Source organism: Astyanax mexicanus, chromosome 2, assembly GCF_023375975.1.
Source record: "Astyanax mexicanus isolate ESR-SI-001 chromosome 2, AstMex3_surface, whole genome shotgun sequence".
Taxonomy (NCBI): Eukaryota; Metazoa; Chordata; class Actinopteri; order Characiformes; family Acestrorhamphidae; genus Astyanax; species Astyanax mexicanus.
In genome coordinates, this window is record NC_064409.1 from 11,630,610 (window position 1) to 11,652,781 (window position 22,172).

The window sequence follows — 22,172 nt, forward strand, 5'->3', positions numbered from 1 at the left end:
TGTGTGTGGAGACAGAGACTGAGATGTTTCTATATAAAACACTATTTAATTCATTGCCTGTTTGAAGTGGGTTGCCCAATAACCTGCAGTATATTCAGCATACCTTAAACGTAATTGATAGAGGTAGGCGATACCGAACATTTGGTATCGATCTGAAGTAAATGCAGGGCCAGTATTGGTAATATCGATATCAATACCGATACTTTTTAATATTTAAGCTTCATACATCCAAAGAATACAAAAGACGTAGGATAAAATTTCGACAAACATTGTACGTTACAACAAAATACTTTATCAAAATCTAACAAAGTTTAAGTTTGCCTTAAAATTAGGAAAAAATATTTTTGAGATAATTTTTTTTGTTTAAATAACTCCCCTTACTAGTCATCTTTTGTAGTTCTTTCTTTTTTAAATATAATTGTTTTTAGAAAAAAAAACAATAAAAAATAAGTAATTAACTTCCTTTCAGTGCAATTCAGTTGCAGTCAGTGAGTGAGTTTTATCACTGAATAGAAGTGTGAAAGATTTTTCACAGACATCGCCTTGAGAAACTAATCCCGTCCGGATAGGGCTTTAGTTACTGTGATTGTAGTTACTGTTGTTGTTCCTGGATAGAAATTTGCTATATAATCACAACCGGACAGCGTACAAAAATCCTACTTCTAACTTATGGCAGAATATAAAATCTGATTAATTGTAAATCACATAATAAAGTTAAATTGGTTGCAAACCACACTATATGGACTATATAAGTATTGGGACACATCTCATAATCACTGCAATTAAGTGTTTTATCCAGTCCTGTTGAAAAGAGATTTTGGAATTATCTTGCTGTGTTCCTACAAAGAAATCCTTTCTCCTTCAGATTCCTTGGAAACTGCTTGAATGGTGCATAAAAGTTCATAACATGATGAAAACGAAATGAATATCAGTAGAAATTCTCTGCACAGATCTGAAATGGATGAGAAGAAAAGCCAGAAATGTTCTCAGGCTTGTTGTGTGTTTCTCCAACAAGCCTTCAAGCATGTACTCATGCCTCAGAGAGCATGTTACTAAGCAGAGAGCTGCCACTCAGACTGGGACCACTGAGCTTTCTCACTTCCGCTACTGATCTGGAAGCTCCAGCATCTCAGCAAACACTGCAGCTAAATATAGGCCAGGGCTCGAATGCTCCTCTGAGCTCTGATGGCTCTGATACAGACAGACTGTACAGTATTGTGGGATATTATTGCCATCAAAGGAAAGCTGAGATGTTCCTCACATCCACACATGGCATGGGCAGATGATCCTTCATCTTTAATAGGGTTTGTTATTGAGATGCACTTACCTTTTTTTCTGATTTCTGATTTTGTAACTTTCTTTGATTAGGGATACAGTTATGAACAAACATTGGGTTTTCTTTTTTGGTTAATTAAACATTGTGTAATAAAAAAACAAAATGTGAAATATACAAAAGTTCTGTCACATGTGGCACAAATTTAGTTCAAGATTAGCTTTTGCTGGTAGCAGGTTTTGGATGGTCTATGCTGGTCTTTAATGGTCAAGGTGGTTGAAAAGTTGACCATTAAGACAAAAATTTGATTTTGGTCATGCTGATGGGCCAGCTTGGTCATGGTGGTTATGTTGGTATAACAGCTTTGTCATGCTGGTCATGGTAATTGATCAACTCTACTAGGTGATGCTGATCAAGTGATATACCCGGTTGGTTATAAGGTAGGTATTACCTTGTGTACCTTCAGCAAAAAACAAAAAATGCATTACTGATTTCTCCTTGCTTTAATGTAGAACTTCCAATACTGCCCACGTCACGTGGAAACCATCCATCCGCTTAATGAGGCTAATATGGATGAGACCCAAATAACAATATGTCTAAAGAGCCCTGTAACGTTATTAGCCCTCACTAAAACAATGCTGAGCAGAAGTGTCAGCAGAAGGAAAGGGAAAAACAACACAGCCTGTGTTTGGAGCTTCTCAGACAGCCCCACTGACTCATCCCCTAAAGATCAGATGTTCCCTGAGAGAGAGAGCGAGGACAGGCAGAGGGAACAAACAGAGAGGAGGCCTTGAGAAAGCAGGCTTGCGATCACCTATAGAAAGAAAAACAAATCACATTATGAACTGAACCATTATGTCATACAAATAGGTTACGCCCTTTGGTCCAATAAAGCAGAGTCAGCACATCAATGCCTTTATAACGACATGACGTGTTTCTGAAATGGTGACTTTTTATGAGAATAGGTTTAAATTTTTATTTTTTAAATTAATTTCTATAATATTTATATATATACAACAGTTAAACTCTGTGTTGTATATGTGGTTAATCTGTGACAGGAACAGTGAAGGGACAAGCTGTGTAAAATGATGATATTGTTGTTATGTAGCGGAATGTAAACATTGGTTAATGTTACAATGAAGCTACAATTTTATTATGTTTTAAATGTTAAAAATCATCAGGAATGGTTTTCTCTAGGGCTGCAACGATTAGTCGATATAATCGACAGTATCAATTATTTAAATTTGTTGACTACAAATGTCATTGTTGACTAATCATTAATTTGTAACATTACCACATTACACAAAGCGCTGGAGACAGAAGCTCAATGGTTTACAAACAACTAAGTCTGTGTCTCCTAAAATGCCCAAACTCAACAGATTACATATTTAATCACTTAATATTACTAATTTCCATGTTTTAACAACAACTAGACATTTAAATGCCATGTTCAGCTGTTTCTATTCTATGTTTTTAGAGATAGAGGACATGGCAGACATAATCGTTGACTAATCGACTGATCAAAAAAATAACCATCAGATTAGTCGACTACCAGAATCGTTAGTTTTCACATCATAAAACTAATCTTTAAATCTTTGGCATTGTATATAATTTATGTGGACAAAAGTATCGGGACGTCTGACCAATTCATTCGCGTTTTTCCTGGAATCAACAGTATTTAAAAAAAGTTTATCTACAGCCCATGGTAGGTTTTCTAGTAGATTTTAAAGCATTGCTTGATTATTTGATTAGTCAGAATATTGGATGATTCCCAACCTCATCCCAAGAATATTGGTTGGAGCACAATCATTTCAGAGAACACTGCACCTCTGCTCCACAGCTCAGTGCCTGGGAGGCCTGGCATTAGGCAAGGTGCCAATAGGGCTATGTTCTGACGAGTCTTTTCTTTTTGCAATACTGCTGTACAGTATATATAGGAATAGAGTAGCTTTGTGTGTGTGTGTGTGTGTGTGTGTGTGTGCATTTACACATCATTTAAACGGCAATGTATACTATGTACCTAACATGAATTTGAATGGTTTGGACTCTGGTTTGGCCTATTTGGTGTAAAAACTAACCATATTTATGAATTATTTAGTTTGCAAAACAGTAATAATGTATTTAATTAGGGATTATTTGACTGTATAACACTATCTGGGTATTGAGTGGAGTACTCCACAGCATCTAACACCTACTTCAGCATGTCTATCACAACTATGCATGTCCATTCACAGCTTTTAGGCTGTTTGGCAGTTTCACACACTGATGTGCCTCAGTGAAAAGGTTTCGGTCAGACCCTTGCTGATAGCCCATTATCACAAGCTACAGGGCAATGATGTGAGGCTGACATGGGCTCAGTTATTACGTGTGCTGGTGGAAATGGCTCACTGGGCTATCGTGGCTCAATTCCTCACATATTTCCTGGACATACTTCTTAGTAACCGCGGTGACAAATGCCGTGACAACCGTCCCAGCATGTTTTGCTCCCAGCTGAACGCAGTCTGACACACGGACCAACATGTGGCCTCTTGTTGGAATAGTGAGGAGCTGTATGTGATGACTGCCCTGCCATTCTCACAGGACTGCATTGTACATGTCTACATATCTCTAGTTGGTGCCAGAAGATATATAGATATCTCTGCAGCAACCCACTGCCCACTGGTGTATTTGGACCATAGACTTTAGTTACCTCATAAACCTGAAGCACCTTCTATCTCAAAAGGCTCTTATAGACGTTGTTGTGCAAAAAGTATGTCTCTACTGTACATTTTTACTTTTGTTCACTTTTTGAAACTTAGTAAAGAACAACTGCCAGATTCACACTGTGTCAAAGCTGCAGTGAATAACTATATATGATTAATTTAAGATTTTTTGGTCAGAAATCTGTTATTTTTCCTTCATGAATTAAGAAATATAAGTCAAAATAAAACACACTTTACTCTTTTAAGTAAAGTTTTTTAGTAAAATAGAAAGAATAACTGATTTCTTACATAATTTTCGATATATTGTCCCTTTGCAAGGGATCATGATAAATAGATTTATGCTCCAAACTCACTTAAAATAAAATGTGTTTACACTGACTTTAATTAAAAATTAAATACGTTCTCACTTCTCCTGTAAGGTTGCCACTAAGCTATGATGTATTTAACATACTTTGATAAAGTTTATGCACCATTCACTCTTGTTAATTCATTTACTCCATTTATTGAAATTAAGCTATAAAATAGACAATCATGAATTTACTGCATTTGTGATGTCATAAAAATAAACAATATCTGAAAATTCAGGCTAAAAAGTAATTATGCCTATTTTGCACATTTGCCTACACAAAAATCAGTTGAGAGCCTTAAGGGAAAAACTAAACAATGGCAACATTAATGACAACAAAATGCAGATACGTTCATAAAAGTAAAAGCAAGACACATCCAAAAGTTTGCAATTTCAGTTGCATTTATTACTGTGATATAACTTGTGTAAGAACAGACAAGACAATGGATTTCAGTGTTCCATTCAGTGTCTGAAAGTCCCAGTTACAGCACTTGTGTGCACTGATGCTGTCAGTGATTTTTTTTGTATATACACTCCAAGACATGAAGACAGGGAAAGCCTAAGAAGCAGGCCTGAAGCTTGAGCTTCTCTCCACCCTCTAGTGGACAGTGATTACATGCATGCATGTGGCAGTTTTAATGTCCAGGCTGGACTAAACTGTGGAAATAACCCGGGGTACACGTGTGTGTAAATTACATATCTGGAGATGTGGAGCCTAGATGTTTCTGCAAGTCTGCAAGAAATGTAAACATACATTGACGTCTGGAAATATGCCTGGTTTTGTCCCTGGGAAAAAAGCAGGACAAACTACTCTCATGAGTTTTTTGCACTGCTAGCATTATTACTGTTTTAAGCATATACACAGCTCTGGAAAAAATAAATGAGGCCACTTCAGTTTCTGAATCAGTTTGTCAGATTTTGCTCTTTATAGGTATATGTTTGAGTAAAATTAACAGTGTTGTTTTATTCTATACACTACAGAAATAACAAAAGAGATGCAGAGCTTTCAGACCTCAAATAATGCAAAAACAAGTTCATATTCATAAAGTTTTAAGAGTTCAGAAATCAATATTTGGTGGAATAACCCTGGTTTTTGGTCCCAATTTTCAAGCATCTTGGCATGTTCTCCTCCGCCAGTTTTATACACTGCTTTTGGATAACTTTATGCCACGCCTGGTGCAAAAATTCAAGCAGTTTAGCTTGATTTGGTGGCTTGTCATTATCCATTTTCCTCTTGATTATATTCCAGTGTTTTTCAAATAGGTAAAATCAAAGAAACTCAACATTTTAAGTGTTTTTTTTTCAGAGCTGTATAAACACTCACTGCAGCATGCCTAGCTCAGCTCATCTGTGTGTGATCACAGAGTGTGTTAATGTGAGCCACCTTAAAAAAAAAAACTGCACCCACTATACTTGACTATGTTAACTAGGTTAATAGCTGGCATGCTAACTACGTCCCTGCTGCACTCCGGCTGGGGGCTGAGGGCTGAGGGTGGGGGAAGGTGAATAGGACGATAGATAAGCCAGGCAACACCCATACAGCGCTCACTCACTCACTGACAGAGCTTTCCCCAAAGAGAGCCGCCCGGTAGAGGAGGCGGCGTGAACTAACATGCGGCGGGGAACTTCGAGGCGTGAGGCTGAGGGTGCAGCAGTGTGGAGCCGCGGCTCTGGCAGGGCGTCTCTTCCGAGCGATGGTAACCCAACTTGGGCTTGTGTTTGAGGAAGCTGCGCCCGTTGAGAATGCGAGACTGGATGTAGCTGATTGGAGTAGCAGAGTTGGTGGTGATCGCCCAGCGGAGGGGGAGGAGTGGGTTTTTCGAGTGGGTTTTTTTCCCTGTGTGTGACTCTCCAGCGGCCATGTTAACCAAGAAGCCCTGCGCTGCTGTCTACCCGACTGGTAAGGAGGCTAAAGTCCGGATTCGGGGAGGCGAAAAGCCATAACGGTAGTGAAACGCGGACACCCGGTTAGCTGAATGGCCGCACTGCACGCTGGACTGTTTATACGGATTTATAGCTAACGCTGTGGCTGTTAAAGCCGGGCAGTTTCTCTGCGTTTGATTTGCCTCTCTGTTGGAGAATGAGGTGGTAGATTAAAGACTACTGTAACCTAACTAGCTAGCTAACTAGCTTATTAGCTGGCTGTGCGGTGTAGCCATGCTCCGTCTTGAGCAGTGGAAGGCTGTTTAAAATTTTTATTGTATTTTTGTATATCAGTCAAAGACGTTGAATAATCAGCGAATGGTAGCTAGGTTAGTTAGCTTAGCCTGCTAGCTAACTGGTAACCAAACGTTTAGAACGAGAGCCGTAGCATAATTTACCCTATCTATCTTAACTATGCTAACCTAGCAAGCTCACTGTCTGTTAGTGCTGTTTCTATACGTAAAGGAGGCTAACGATAAATAATGTACATTTTCGTTTGTTAGGTCCTTTTAAAACGATTTTCTGTGATACTTACAAATCTCACTGTCCTGCCATTCATTTCTTTATTAAATAAACATAGAAGTTAAATAGTAAGCTGTTATTTAAATGCATCCAGATTTTACCCTGTTGATTGGTTTAGCTAAGCTAAGCTACATAACGTAGGTCACTGTAACGTTTAACGCTAGCTATCAGTTTAATTTTCTCGCTATATTAGCTAGAAAACTGTTTGTAAAACGTAATTATTGCCATTTGTCCTATTTACTAGCTAAAAAGATAAGTTTTAGTCATTTTTGTAGCTAACCTTGTCTTTATTTCCGCCTTTTAAAATTATTATTTTTTTAATTCATGGAGAATGAATAAATGCATATATAGCTAAGTTACTAAATTCTCTTATTTTTATTTATTTTCATCATGTAACATAAGCTTGGCTAGGTAGTAGGTTGAATTATATCATTAAATTGGACGAGAGAAAATATTTTTTTAGTAAATTCAGGATGTGGTTTAGATATTAAAAAAATAATAGACATTTTCTCTTCGCTAAATAAAAAGAAAACAATTAAATAATTAAGTTTTACACCCTTCATTTCTATTTTAGGCTCGAACTGTCTAAAAATTAACTGATAAACGGTAACGTTACACTGACCATATAGCCACTCTGAATCTGTGTAGGTTACTGAATCTGTGGTTTATGGTTATTAGCCTATGACACACAGCCAGCCAGCGCCTCAGTCGAGTTAAATGCTGTTTTTAACTAGATTTTAAGCTAGATATCTAGCTAAATATTGTGTTTTTGCATTGTAGGCAAGGGGGGTGAAATTTGCCAGCAGCAGCAGTCTTCCCCCGGGATCAGCGTCGGGGCTCTCCGGGCAGGGACTGATCCGACATCGCCCGTCACTTTACCTCCTCTCAGGAACACCAACTCGCTTACGGTACGACAAAACACTGCATGTTACACCACAGTGATTTACAGTCATTTCCTAACCGGATTTTTATCCTAGTGAGCCCAGAAGAATGTTTTAACACTTGGTCTTTAAAGAGCCAGCATGTCCGAAAACCTACCGTTTACAAGTAACGTTACAGTGTATTCCACTACAAATTACAAGATACAGCTACTGCATAATACTGCTGTAATAACATTGTTGTAACCTAACAGTTTGGACACTTACTATAGCTTATAACTACCTACAATTCCTGGTGTGGTGCATTGTAGTACACTATGGTAAGATATAGTAAGAGTGTACCTTTCAAATAAGATTTGGTGCAAATGCTTGAATATATGTTCAAAATACCTTGCTATCTGTAGCTAATGCAGATCACACATCATTGTACAATGACTTGGAAATAATGCACTGATCTGGCACAGATCTCTAATAAACTATCATGTGCACATCTCTCAATTCCAATACACTTAGCTATATAAGCACTGGTGATTAGTCCACTTTGATTAGCATTCTGAAGGATTACAAATGCAGTTTTAGCACAGTAGGCCAGCTTCACTTAACCACCCTGCATATATTGTCATGACTTTAATATCAGTTTGTTTTTGCATACTGCACTAAATCCAATAAAACATGGCTATAAAATGTTTGATGCTCTTTTGAAATTGCTCATGCAGTTGGTCAACCTTAAAGTATGAGTAGTATCCATGATATGCAAAGAAAATATATTATAATGTTATATTATAATTCTAGTATTATCTTGGCGCTTTGGAATATAAACCACCTTTAAACCTTATTATTCTTACTGTTGGACACACAGTGCACTGTTTATATATGCATATAGACATTATTTCATGATCATTATAGTGTAATTCCTACAAATTAGTCATTTGAGATTCAGTCTCTGTTTAATTGCTGAATGCTGAGCAAGCAGTTTGGGTGTGCATGGGTGTTATGTGAGGTGTAAGTTCCAGTTTTGGTTGTGAGGCGTGTGCTTCTGCTGCTTGCTTGCTTTACTCAGTGACCTCATCTCGACTTGGGCTATTAGTGTAGATCTGGTTAGTGTGGGGAACAGCCTGCCTCAGGAACCGGGTGGAAGCCAAATACAGTGATTATAAATACAAGCCATGAGGGCTCTCGCAGAATCTGACGGAGAAATAGAGATAGGGGCTCATGCTGTGTGGTCTGTTTGTATAACATGTACCTGGGCTAGGTTTAGTATTTTGCAAAACGTGCATTAATACCGATGTGAATAGTAGGTTTGTTTACTGTCACTGGTAAACACAGGGGCTCGACACAATTAGCCACAGGCTAGCACACTGTGTGGGGAGCTGTGGAGCTGGGTGCCAGTGGTGGGGGATGGGGAGAGAAAACCAGTTGCTTGTAGGCTTATGCTTAACGGTAATCTAAGCAGGCCTTCTACTTGCCTGTTGGCTTATATGAACCAGTGTAACCAGGAATGTTCAATTAGCCAAGGCCTGCGCATTCAAAAATGTAAATAAACTAAACCCCTTCTCTATTTTTCATAGTGCTAAATGGATGGATTGGTGTGTCGCCGTCATTTACATTAAACTAAGAAGCACAGTCTGGACTTCTGTATTTAGCTGTCATTGTAATTCAGTTATAGACAAACACAAACCTCAGCCAGCGTAGAAGCCCAAATAACTCAATTGACTCGCTAGTGATCTCACTAGTGTGTATCTTGCAAGAATCAACACAGACCATGTGTACCAGTGAGACAAGCCTTAAAGCAAACATACATATGATTATGCTTCGTTTTTCTTTATTGTTAAAGCCGTATTCTTGCAGTAGACAGTGAATTTCTAATGTGTCTGCAGTTACAGTGTAGTTATTCAATGAATAAATAAGATATTATTAGGGCTGGACCCGAATATTCGGGTATTCGGATATTCGTTCGTTGAGTAGGTATTCGGTTTTTAATTTTGGTATTCGGATATTCGTTTTTTTTCTCCTTTCCAGAGTTCCACCTCAATCCGTGTATCATTCGTTCATTTGATATTCAATTGAGAATCAAAATCGGAAAATTAAAAAACCAATTCGTTTTTTCGTTTTTTCGTTTTTGAATATAATACCAAAAAACGAATAACGGCTTGTATTTTGTATTTTTATTTGGTTATCCAAACAAAAATTGGAAATTTAAAAAACGGACCAGGAGCCGAATTTGATTTTGATTTTGAACTTGACCCATTTGTGTGCCCCGGAAGTTACTGATTTGTTTATTCTTGGTGGGTTTCTGTTGCGCGGGAGTTCACTGCAGTGTTATCTACACAGTCTGTATTGCTGTAGGCAGCATGGCCGGACTGGAACCACATTCTGGCCTAATTAAAGATCTTTTTGAAGGTATTAACTAAATATGACATTTAGCTACGGAACGTTAGACAAACACCTGAAAGATCCTGCCGATTTTTTCTGTTGTCATATCGTCTTCTTTCACTGCAACGCGTTTAGTTCCTCTGAACAAGATAAAACTCTCCATCCTCAACTCCATCCAAAGCCTACAGCAATACAGACTGTGTAGATAACACTGCAGTGAACTCCCGCGCAACAGAAACCCACCAAGAATAAACAAATCAGTAACTTCCGGGGCACACAAATGGGTCAAGTTCAAAATCAAAATCAAATTCGGCTCCTGGTCCGTTTTTTAAATTTCCAATTTTTGTTTGGATAACCAAATAAAAATACAAAATACAAGCCGTTATTCGTTTTTTGGTATTATATTCAAAAACGAAAAAACGAAAAAACGAATTGGTTTTTTAATTTTCCGATTTTGATTCTCAATTGAATATCAAATGAACGAATGATACACGGATTCACCTCACTCTAACCACTTCTGTTTTCGCGGGTCCCGTCAGAATATCTTGCGCGCGGGACAGAACTGAACTGTTATTGGCTGGAGCGGGAGTTTAATCCAGACGATGCGGGAGCAAATTAATAAATAGTTAAGAAAACTGTAATAATTGTAAAAAAAAAAAAAAACCTAAAGAAAACTCTCAACGCGCAGGATGGACCGACACACACACGCACACACCGATGGTGTTTGGACTGGGGTAAGGAACGGGACCGCACTATGTGGCGGGCGGGCGCGGGATTAAAAGAAGCAATTTTTTTGCGGAGCGGTAACGAGACAGAAACGCGGGAGCGTGGAAGAGTGGGTTTAAAAATCAGTCTCGCGCAGACCTCTATTATACATGATAAAAAAAATGCAGGCTCTTCGAAACTGATTTATATAATAAAACGTAAGGGGTAATGTGGCAACAGTAGGGGCTAAATCGGTTACAAAAGCCTGGCCTACAAAAATGATGTCTGAAAGAATTTCCTCTTATCTAATATAATTTAAAATGGTTTAAAAATATAAAATAATTTCTAAGCAAACGAAATATTTAATATTGAGCTTATAGCCCAAGTGCAAAAATACAAAATCAGTAATACGGCTATGCCCTGCACAATGCTTAAACCGAAATAGACCAAGTACAATAACGTCATTAACAATGACTTTCCTCTACTCTAATATAATTTAACATGGTTTAAAATATAAAATAATTTCTAAACAAACGAAATATTTAATATTGAGCTTATAGCCCAAGTGCAAAAATACAAAATCAGTAATATACCCTGCACAATCCTTTAACCGAAATAGACCAAGTACAGTTTACAATGACTGTCCTCTAATATAATTACCAATGTTTAAGAATATAAAATACTTACTGAACAAACGTTTTTTTTTTTGGTTGTTTTTTTAAGCAAATAGCCTAAGTGTGAAAACACAAACAGCAATTTACTGGGCTGGCTTGCGCAGCGGAGAAACCGTGCAGCAGCAGCCTCCTAGCCTGCTTATGAGGATAAGCCGCGTGTGGGGCAGCAGAAATTCCGGGATGAAAACACAAAGAAATCTGAGCTAAAAACACAGAAAAAATATGGAGGATAAAAACAACAAAAATCCGGGGTGAATATGTCTCGTCGGTCAGAGCAAATTGAACATTTTTCAGTGGATTAAAGGGGCCGTGATTTGCTTTTTTTTAATTTATTTTTTTTACCTCTTTTTTTAAAAACGAATATTCGAATATTCGCTTCGAATCAGTGCCGAATATCCGGAGCTCAAAAAACGCTATTCGGGCCAGCCCTAGATATTATCACGATTTGGTCTTACAAAACGTAATGATTATGATTAAGATTTTAAATATAATTGTGGGACACCAGAAGGCTCCTAATATTAATTATTTGTTGTGTTACATTAGTACATGACAGCCGTTTATATACACTGATACAAGAAAAATGGTCAGGCATTATGTAGACACTGATACTGGTGTATTTTATGTAAATAGGCGAAGGCTGTGGATGTAAATGTGCTAGTTTACATGCACCCAAAAATCAAAGGACTGACATAATCAGTGATGCCACTCCATGACTGCTGCTCCATAAAATTTGTTATACTTGAATACTATTGTATACTTATTACAGCCTACTATAGCCCAATAAGGGTTGCATAATATATAGTTTCAGCATTGCTAATGCAATGCAGGTTTGTGCAGTATTTAGTTTATATCATTGAGGTACATTTAATGTAATAGTTAAGCTTTTTTTACTGCTTGATGCAGAAGGATAAATCAATACACATAGAGCATTATTAATGTCAATGACAGAAAATGTTGGAGCATTGACCTTTAAAGTTGGTAAAACACAGTTGGTAAGAATACAGGCTATTGCTGTAACAGCGTGTTACAGCATCTTAGACTGCCATGTTTTTTTTCTGTCCTTCTATGATCTCATAGAAGATTTTTGTGTAAAAGCTGTCCACAAATTTCATTTTTGCTCAGTGTTTCTATAGAAGACATAAATAGGGTAGATATGTGCTAAAATGATTGTCATGCCTTCTGTGCCCCCTGAGACACACAGTGTGTCTTTGTCCAGCTCCCATTTGTGTGTCCTTTGCAGCTGTCAGAACATGTGCCCTCGGCATGACCCCCCACCTGTCCACGTTTTGAATTAACCTCACACTGTGAAAAAAAACTTAAAGACAGAGCAGGTTTGAATTATAAGATCATTTATTGCACAGCATTTTCAATCAAGCATTCTCCTAGCTCTAGCATTTTTTTAGTTCTGAAATATTTTTTTGTTGGTGCCCTGCTTGTTTTTAGTTGACAGGTTACACATGTTAGGACTTTCCAGAGTGGGAAACTCTCAACAGTGGAGCATTGAGTCTTTCTGAGCTTTGAACTGCTTTTAGTTAGAATTTGCGGCACTCTAGAGCAGTGTGCTGTGAAATTTCACAATACAATTTCCATTTTGTTCTTTCTTTGACACAGAAATGTTCTTGTTTACCAGCTCTAGAGTAACACAACACTCTCAACTACCTGTTTGTCAGGAAATCGTGACTTCCCAGCAACATTGCAGCCCTCTATAGAATGAAACACTCCCTTTAGAAGCCTGGAAATATCACATGATGGGGCATTCCTAACCTGCAGAATTAAATAAGCTGTATGCAAATTTCCTGACTAAAACTTTGCACAACATTTTTACGTTACTGTTTTTAAGTGTGAAAATGTGAGATAGGAGAATCATTGAGTAAACTACGTAAAAGCAGCAGTCCCTGACATTTTTCTTAAAAATTTAAAGCACTAATATTACTGGGTAGGTAGTGAACAAAATATTGTAAAAAATGGTATCAGTGTGCTTCTGTTACCATTCCTGCGAAAACAAATATATTAATTCTTAAAAAAACAAGATGTCTGGAAGATCCAGGGACCTTTTTCTTGCTATGATCACTTCTCCTGGTTACCTGAGCAACCCGAGCCCGTCACTTTATTGGTGATACAGGAGTTACTGTTAACATGGAGATATCAGAACAGCAAACTCAGCCTTTATCTACATATTTACACATTATTAAACCAAAGAAACACAGAAATAAAACTGAAGATGCATTTGTCTCACCATACAATTATGGACTTTTATTTTAAGTAAATTTAAAACACTGTGTAAAAAACTAATAAGAAAAGGGCAGTCTTCCATTCAAATTAAAATTATTAGGTCCGATTATGTGCTATTTATAAACCCTATTAGTGTGCTGTTGACGTCAGTGGAATGAGTACACATTATATGGACTGGCAACCAAAGTGGTAATTATCTGGTAGTAACTTGGTACTTTCCAGACATTAGCACTGGGTATAAATGTGCCTATGGAAAGCTGTAGAGATGGAGTTTTTTTATTAGAGTAAAGTGTATGATTATCAACCTTATATTATAATATTGAGTTAGGAGTGTTGAGACTAGCACATGTTGTGTCACTGTGAGTAATCTAATATGATGCTCCTTCTGTTGAACTGTATGATAGCAATTTACAGTGTGACCACAACACACTATTAGGTATTACAGCACATGGTAAATGTATCCATGGTGTAACCTAGAGCATGAGAGTAACTGTTTATAACAAAGAAATAAAACATATTTTAGAAGATATCCAACGAAGAATAAAAAAGATGTACCCAAAATAAAATAAATTGTGGGTAATCAAACCCTCAGTGTATTAGCATTAGCGTTAGTATTAGTATTAAAATGTCTATATCATCACTGCCTAGACCCTAGGAATTGCCATGTGGGGGTTGTGAGAGTGATTAAATCAAACAGTATCAGTACAAGCCAGAAGTCTGAATCTATTTATCCTTCATGATTAAATCCTGTGTGTGTTTGAAAATCCCAAGATTAACAAGAAAGCACTATTAATCTTCTTAATTAGAAGGAAAAATCCTAATCCTGTAGATAAAATAAGATATTGTGCCCAGTTGGGAGAGGGATAAGACTCTCTTTAACAGGATACTTGAGGATTCTGCCCTCTTTTTTGAAAAATATGCGCAGGGAGCGACAAACTTCTGAGTTCTGAGGCAACAGGATATTACAGGGCAAACAAGTTGCAGAGACAATCATATTATCAAGGAAGCATGCATCTTCCAGAGGGGAAGCTTCAGGAAAGCAGGAAATACATGACTAATGTCTTTGGTAAACAAAAGTTGAGCTTGTTCCTCGCTTTTGAGGAAAAATCTGAAATGTGCAGTGCGTAATAAAAATCCACTGTATTATGTAGCTTTGGATCGCAGTCAAATTATTCTGCTAGTGGTGGCCAAGTTAGAGGAAAGTTGACGCCAATTCTTTTTAAAAATGTGGACACCAAATCCTTTGCACCACTTATGTAACCCTGAAAATTGAATTATGTGAATGTGTAGAGCAGTATGTCATGGACACCATGGGGAATCAGAAGAGTATTTATGACTGTGAGGTCATACGATATGAACAGGACATTTCATGTCTGGTCAGCAATCTCTGCAATGAACTCTGCAAGTGGTCTTGGGGTCAAGCCAGCCAAGGACACTCTCACCATAAAACGGCCAGCGGACTGTATGTCTGTAAATCATTCTTCTTTATTTATCTGTAACTTATTTCGAAAGTTTTCCTTTACATACATGGATTACTGTTTTAAACTGTAAAATGTGGTTCAGCAACCTTAGTTTTGGCTAAAAATAGTCAAAGAGGATGTAGTTGCCTGAGCACAATCAACATGAGAATGCATTGTTTAATAAGTAATCTAAATTCTAAAAGCCAGCAATGAATTTCACAATGTGTTCAAGAAAGCGAAAAAAAAGAAAATGCAAGCTCCAGAGTGTAGTGGAGGACAAACCTGTTTGTCCAGCTCATAAGCTTTCTGAGGTGTTGCCTTGAATGACCTTTCAATGCCTTATTGAGAACTAGATTTAAACGCAGTACAAGTCAGTGCATTCGAGTGCCATTGCCTGGGTGACTAAAACAAAGCTGTGATGAGCGTTAGCTTCCTACAATGGGATTGAATGATCTATAAATTCAAGATCTCAATAGGAATGGAATTAATGGAATTAGTGTTGATCTTCTGATCTCTTATTGTATGATCTCAAGCTCTTCTGTCTGTCACTGTGTCAGTGATTTGTTTACTAGTGCTTTGTTCTTAGATTAATCCCCTAATAAAAAATCTGATTTGTGTTCTTTTCTAGGTTGGAGGCAATAAAAACGCAATGAATGACCATCTGCATGTGGGGAACCACCAGCAGATCCACGTTCAACAGCTGTTTGAGGAAAACAGCAATAAGCGGACAGTGTTAACCACGCAACCCAATGGGTTGACGCCAGTCACGCGAGCAGGTTTGGCCCTGCCAGAGCGGCAACAAGAAACCACCCAGTGTCGCCAGGGCAGTTCCACCTCCATCAAATCGACTGACAGCAAGCCCAAGCCCGCACCTTTGACCCCTGAACAGGCCATGAAACAGTACTTGTCTAAGCTGTCCACGTTTGAGCATCAAGAGATCTTCAACTACCCTGAAATCTTCTTTGTAGGCCCAAACGCCAAGAAACGGCCAGGCGTGGTCGGGGGCTCCAACAACGGAGGTTATGATGACGATCAGGGCTCCTATATCCACGTACCCCATGATCATATAGCATACAGGTATGAGGTACTGAAGGTCATTGGTAAGGGCAGCTTTGGACAGGTTGTAAAGGCCTATGACCACAAGACCCACCAGCATGTGGCCTTAAAAATGGTACGCAACGAAAAGCGGTTTCACCGGCAAGCGGCAGAGGAGATCCGGATCCTGGAGCACTTGCGCAAGCAGGACAAAGACTCTACCATGAATGTCATCCACATGCTGGAGAACTTTACATTCCGCAACCACATCTGCATGACATTTGAGCTTCTCAGCATGAACCTCTATGAGCTCATAAAGAAAAACAAATTTCAGGGCTTCAGCTTGCCGCTGGTGCGCAAGTTTGCGCACTCCATTCTGCAGTGTCTGGACTCTCTTCACAAGAACAGGATCATTCATTGCGACCTCAAACCTGAGAACATCCTCCTGAAGCAGCAGGGACGTAGCGGAATTAAAGTGATTGACTTTGGTTCTAGCTGCTACGAGCACCAACGGGTCTACACTTACATCCAGTCGCGCTTCTATAGAGCCCCAGAGGTTATACTCGGTTCTCGGTACGGGATGCCGATCGATATGTGGAGCCTCGGTTGTATATTAGCGGAATTACTCACGGGGTACCCTCTCTTGCCTGGGGAAGATGAAGGGGACCAGCTAGCATGTGTCATAGAGCTACTGGGCATGCCCTCCCAGAAGCTGTTGGATTCCTCAAAGAGAGCCAAAAATTTCATCAGCTCAAAGGGATATCCTCGTTACTGCACGGTCACGTCTTTGCCCGATGGCACGGTGGCATTAAATGGTGGGCGGTCGCGCAGGGGCAAGCTCCGTGGTCCTCCAGGAAGCAAGGATTGGGTAACAGCGCTCAAGGGCTGCGATGACCCCCTCTTCCTTGACTTCCTCAAGCAGTGTCTGGAGTGGGATCCGACTCTGCGCATGACCCCTAGTCAGGCCCTTCGCCACCCGTGGCTAAGAAGACGCTTGCCAAAACCTCCCACTGGGGAGAAAACGACCGTTAAGCGGATCACTGAGGGCACAGGTGCTATAACGTCTATCTCCAAATTACCTCCCACATCAGGCTCAGCCTCAAAACTAAGGACTAACTTGGCACAAATGACTGATGCCAATGGGAATATACAGCAAAGGACAGTGTTGCCAAAATTAGTCAGCTGAATGCGTTTCTTTTTTTGTTAGGTTTGTTTCTCTTTTATTTTCTTTAAATGGTGATCTAATTGTAGAAAGCTGAGCATTCACAAGTGTGAGAGTTTTTAGGAATACAGAGTCTTTAATGCATATTCACCACTTCTTTACTGCTTTGTAGCACCTTTTTTGTTCAAAACACTTTTTTTTAGAAATACTAAAATGGCCAAAAAAGAGGGAACAACACTTTTAAGTTTTTATCTCAGGACTGTGTGGATTCATACAATCTGGTCTTTTACTAATGAAGTCCTAATCAGTTTCTTTACCATATATATCTTGTAGCATAGAAGGCAACCAGACTTGGAAAAATAGGTTAATTTTGGTTTGACGTGTATCCTAGCTTTTAGTTCCTACCTCTAGAATCCATCAGGTGAACCGTGTATTAATAGAGGAGGATTTAACCTGTTTTACTAAAAGCTGTGCTATCGGCAGTTTTGTAGCATTTGAAGCTAATCTTTTATCAGTTAGATGAAAGGATGGATGAGATATTGCTTGAAGAGCTTGAGACGAGAATGGAAATTTGAAGCGGGAAATCGAATGTTTCAGACTGTTAAGAGGCAGAAGGGAGAAAAACTATGTTTACATGACAGACTTGGTATGTGCCTAAAAATCTCTTGACATTCCTTATACGATTGAAATGAGGAAAAGAGAGACTTCAGGATGGTCTACCTTTCCAAAACAGACTGATGGCTAGTGAGGACGACTTTATTTAATGTGGTTTGAAGAGGCCGTAACTGACAGGCTCATGTGTATGTAACTGTAAGCTATTCTCTGGAGGAGCTGCTGTGATCGCGTTGTTGTACTGTCTAGGAGAAAACCTTTGGTGCTTTACCTTTTTTATTTAAAGAGTATTTTTTACAATTTTAATGCCTCTGCTCATGGAACAAAATGATGTCGTGAAACTAATCCTAGTGAGCAGACGCTAGTTACAGCAATAGGGCTGAAGTTCTTTTGAATCACTTACTCTCCCTTCTAAAGGTTGCTGCTGGTTTTGCAGTGATTTAGGAAGGTTTGTGCTGATCACTTATTGACAGAACGTTTACTTGAATCTGAGCCAGTATTAACACTATTGTGGAAAGACTAAGGCAGAGAGGGACACTTTAAGCGACGGCTGAAGTTTTCTTATCCGGTTGTCGTCTGTAGTCTGAGATCAATCATCACAATTCATATCACTTTTTTCTATATTTAGCTACCTAGCGTGGACTTGCTAGTATGGGGCCAGAGTTTAAATTCTTAAAAGCTTGTTCCCTTCTTGAAGTGACATCATGTTTCTACCTAAACCTAGAAAGGAAAACAATTTAAAAAATAATATTTCTCAATTCTGGCCATTTTTGTAGCAATTATTTGAAATAGTAGTGAGTATGGTGAGAAGAAAACGAATTGACGTGGGTCTGAAAGCTTTGTAAAAGTTTAATTTATTTATTTCTCATTATTGTTTCTCAAAGAAGAGCTAATATAAACTGAAACAGTGGCCTGAATGTGTGCCGTTGGCTTGATATCAGTGGAGTGACTTATGATGTAATGCACAAGAATTCTGTCTGCTACTACTTCAAGACTCTGCTCAAAGGAAAACAAAAAAAGCAATCGTGCTTTGCCTCTCGACCAGTTGCGGATGTTGGAGGTGGGGAAAGAGAGGGGTTGGACTATGGGCTTGGATAGTGGCAAAGCAAAGCTGTGGCATTCATGTGGGTTTTCAGCCCCTCACCCTGCTACTGGTTGGCATGGTACACTGCGTGCTGCACACTGCCCAGACCCCTCTGGACGTTCACAGTTAATTTGCAAATGCACAGTAACCTGGCAACGTCAGCAAGCCGTTCACATTGTACTTTATACGTTTTATTTTTCTTTTTTTCTTTTTGCTGTTTTGTGGATTTACAGTGGTGAGGAATAATTGTGCCCTTAGGTTTATTACGATGTGCCTTTGGTTATCAATGCCATTTGTTTGTCGTCCCAACAGCGATACACCCCCCCGAAACCCATTCACTTTCTTTTAGGTATACAGAAATATAAAGAATTGTAAAGATCCTCTTTATATTGGTAATCCTCTTGCACTTGTCTGAGCATTGCCCAAAGATCCTCTTGGAACCCGTGCTGTAGGCTGTGGGTTCTAGGAGGAATGTGGCCGCACAATTAAGAGGTTTTGTATGCAGTTTAGACACGCAGAATTTCTATCCCATGATCTGACATTAGAACTCAAAAACCCTTTGCCAACAGGGATGTCTCGCCCAGTGATGACTACATATATTTCTCTTACTGAGTGAGAAATGGGTCTTTTCTACTGCATCCATCTTGTCTTAACATCAGTTTCAAGGGGTTACATTTTTATTACTCTAGCAAAACATTTTACTATTTTACCTCAGACTGTTGTGATATTCTTGTAATTTATGAACCCAGGGCATTTGGTATATACCAAAGTGCATTCTACATTCGTGGCTGGGGCGACAAAAAAGTCAGGGTTTCTCCATTTAGCCGATGAAGAGGCCCTTAAGCCACTTTTGCCACTCAAGGGCCATATCTGGAGAATGCTTATCTTCAGTCAAGAAGGAACGGTAGGTGAGGGAGCCTTGAGGCACACCAGTTGTGTTAGAAACTGTAACTGAACGATGTAGCATACCTCCAAGCGTCTGTCGTTTGACATGGTTGGATGTATCTTTAGTGCAGTGAACGCTGCTGCCCCAAAACCCCACAGCCACAGAGTCAGCATTCAGCCCGGTGTGCAATACTGTGGTCGTGTATTTGGGGCAGCTCAAAGCAAATGGCTGAGTGTGGTGTTTTAAAAGGATGTACCTGTTTTTGCTAATTTTTTTGGCAGAACAGGATCCCAGGATCTTGAACCTAGCTACCCACTGTCAACTTCGGTCAGTCCTTTTTTAAAAAGAGAATCTTTAAAATAAGGAAACAGAGTTGACTCTCATTTATATTCAACCATAGAGACATAATGTACATATGTGAACTTTACTAAGAACTCAATGTGGATGTGTACATATGTATAATGTTTTCCTTTTTTTGTGAAATGCTGCTGATAACACTACATCACTTCTGTAGTGGATTTTAATCTTGGCGGCCAGTTTTATGATACTGTATGTATTGTACAGCTGATGGAAGTAACTTTTTTTTCTAGTGATCATTTGTTAAATTTTATTGTTGTGGCCGGAAAATATTAATAATAAAAGTTTTAATGTCAATCTTTACAAATCTTTGTTTCTGCTGAAAATGAATGCGTGTGAGAATTCTAGAATTTTATTTGTTGAGACACTAACTGTAAATCTATAGAACCAGATGATTATTAACATTGTTTTTTACATTCAGCCCATTAGATTATAATAATATCAGTTATAAAAAAATGCTTTTAACATTGTGTTAAAATATGAAAATTCATGGACCAACAGAAATGCTTCTAAATTAGGAAAATAGTTGTAACTTAGTAGTATATAAGGGGCTGTTTTATTACTGTAGTAATACATACAGACACATACAGTGTGCAAATAGATTGTGTCAGAAGCCAATGAAAAAAGAAGCTTCCAATAGCATTAGACTAAACTTAGTATTTACAGGTTGGTTTAACTCAAAAGATCTCAGTTTGAATGTATATGGGGCCACAAATGTTCAGAAGTATCCAATTTTATTTAAAACAGACTTAATTTGTTGAGTTTAAACAACTTATGGGTTTACAGTGTAGATGCAGTGGTTAAATGTTTAGTAGTTTATATTTAGTATGTTTATTATACCTTTAACTGTAATGGGGGTTGAGAGCTGAGAGTCGTGAACCTCTATCTGAGCACGAGTCTGTTTGTGTACAGACAAACAGACTGGGGGAAGGGAGCTAATGCCTGTGTCAGCAGTCTGGCCCAGTTCTAAAAGGCAACAGAGCTCTCAGCATTTGTTTGTGGACTCCTCTGTTATCTCCTTTCGAGCCGTATTGTCTTCAATATGAGTGAAGTGTGTGGTGTAGTGTGTAGTGCAGGGTTTGTGCATTCATGTCAGCAAACTTTTGGATCTCAGAATGACTCTGGCCCTAGGCAGGACCCAGCACGCATACGATTACGTCTTCACGTATTAGATCAAAAGCCCAGATAAGCTTTACTCCCTTCGTACTTAAAAAAAAAAAAAAAACAAGGAAGATCCAAGGCCCTGCTTTAGAAATACATCCCAGAGATCAGATTTGTACTGTATTAACAGGAAAGGCAGCAGGACTGTGGCACGCGATGTGTGGGCATCATGTAAGCTTAGTACGTTGGTCTCGGTTAAACGTGGGATGCCATTTATTACTTACTGACGGAGAATTAAGGAACTCCCACAAACTTAATGAGCAGTATGAGCACCAACTAACCGTGGGTCTCGGCTGCTGCCGTTGATTCATTTCCTAGGGCAAGATATCAATGAGTGGGCCCCACAGAAACCAGCAGACTCACAACAGGAGCCTGCAAGAAGTGAGTCATAGTCAACAAAGAAAAAAACGCCCATAGCTCCATTATCAGGTTTCCAAACAAAGCAAGGGAAAAAAGAAAATTCACAAAACGCTTTGCTTTCCATCGCCATATAAATGCCTATAAAGAAGATGGCAAAAACTTTTTTTTTTAGCTTAAAACTGAAATTAAACTGCATTAAAAATAATTTGCATTTGATCTATGTATTATTAGTTTGTGGTCTTTCCCCACATGTCACCTAAAATGAAAACCTGAAGACAAGGAAGAATCACGGAGAACAGAAAAACAACATCAGTATCATCATTTTTCTATAAAACAGTAAAAATATCAAATATTAAAAGTGGTAACTACTGAAAAAGGGAAGAATCTACTTAACCTTGAGTTGAATTCCCTGAAAAAACATTCTATT

The 22,172-nt window shown here is 38.7% G+C and overlaps 1 protein-coding gene across 5 annotated transcripts in view; it reads left to right on the forward strand.

Moving 5' to 3' along the window:
* The window catches only part of dyrk2 (dual-specificity tyrosine-(Y)-phosphorylation regulated kinase 2), a 32,841-nt gene extending 12,320 nt beyond the window's left edge, over window positions 1-20,521 (forward strand). The window contains exons 1-3 of one of the 5 annotated variants that reach the window (XM_007236657.4): window positions 5,850-6,221; window positions 7,547-7,674; window positions 15,717-20,521. In XM_007236657.4, coding sequence (XP_007236719.1) covers window positions 6,182-6,221; window positions 7,547-7,674; window positions 15,717-17,309 — 1,761 coding nt within the window. In that variant the 5' untranslated portion in view covers window positions 5,850-6,181 and the 3' untranslated portion in view covers window positions 17,310-20,521. The other 4 variants (XM_007236658.4, XM_022671231.2, XM_015602283.3 and 1 more) reach the window with 4 other exon arrangements.
* The last annotated feature ends 1,651 nt before the right edge of the window (window positions 20,522-22,172 follow it).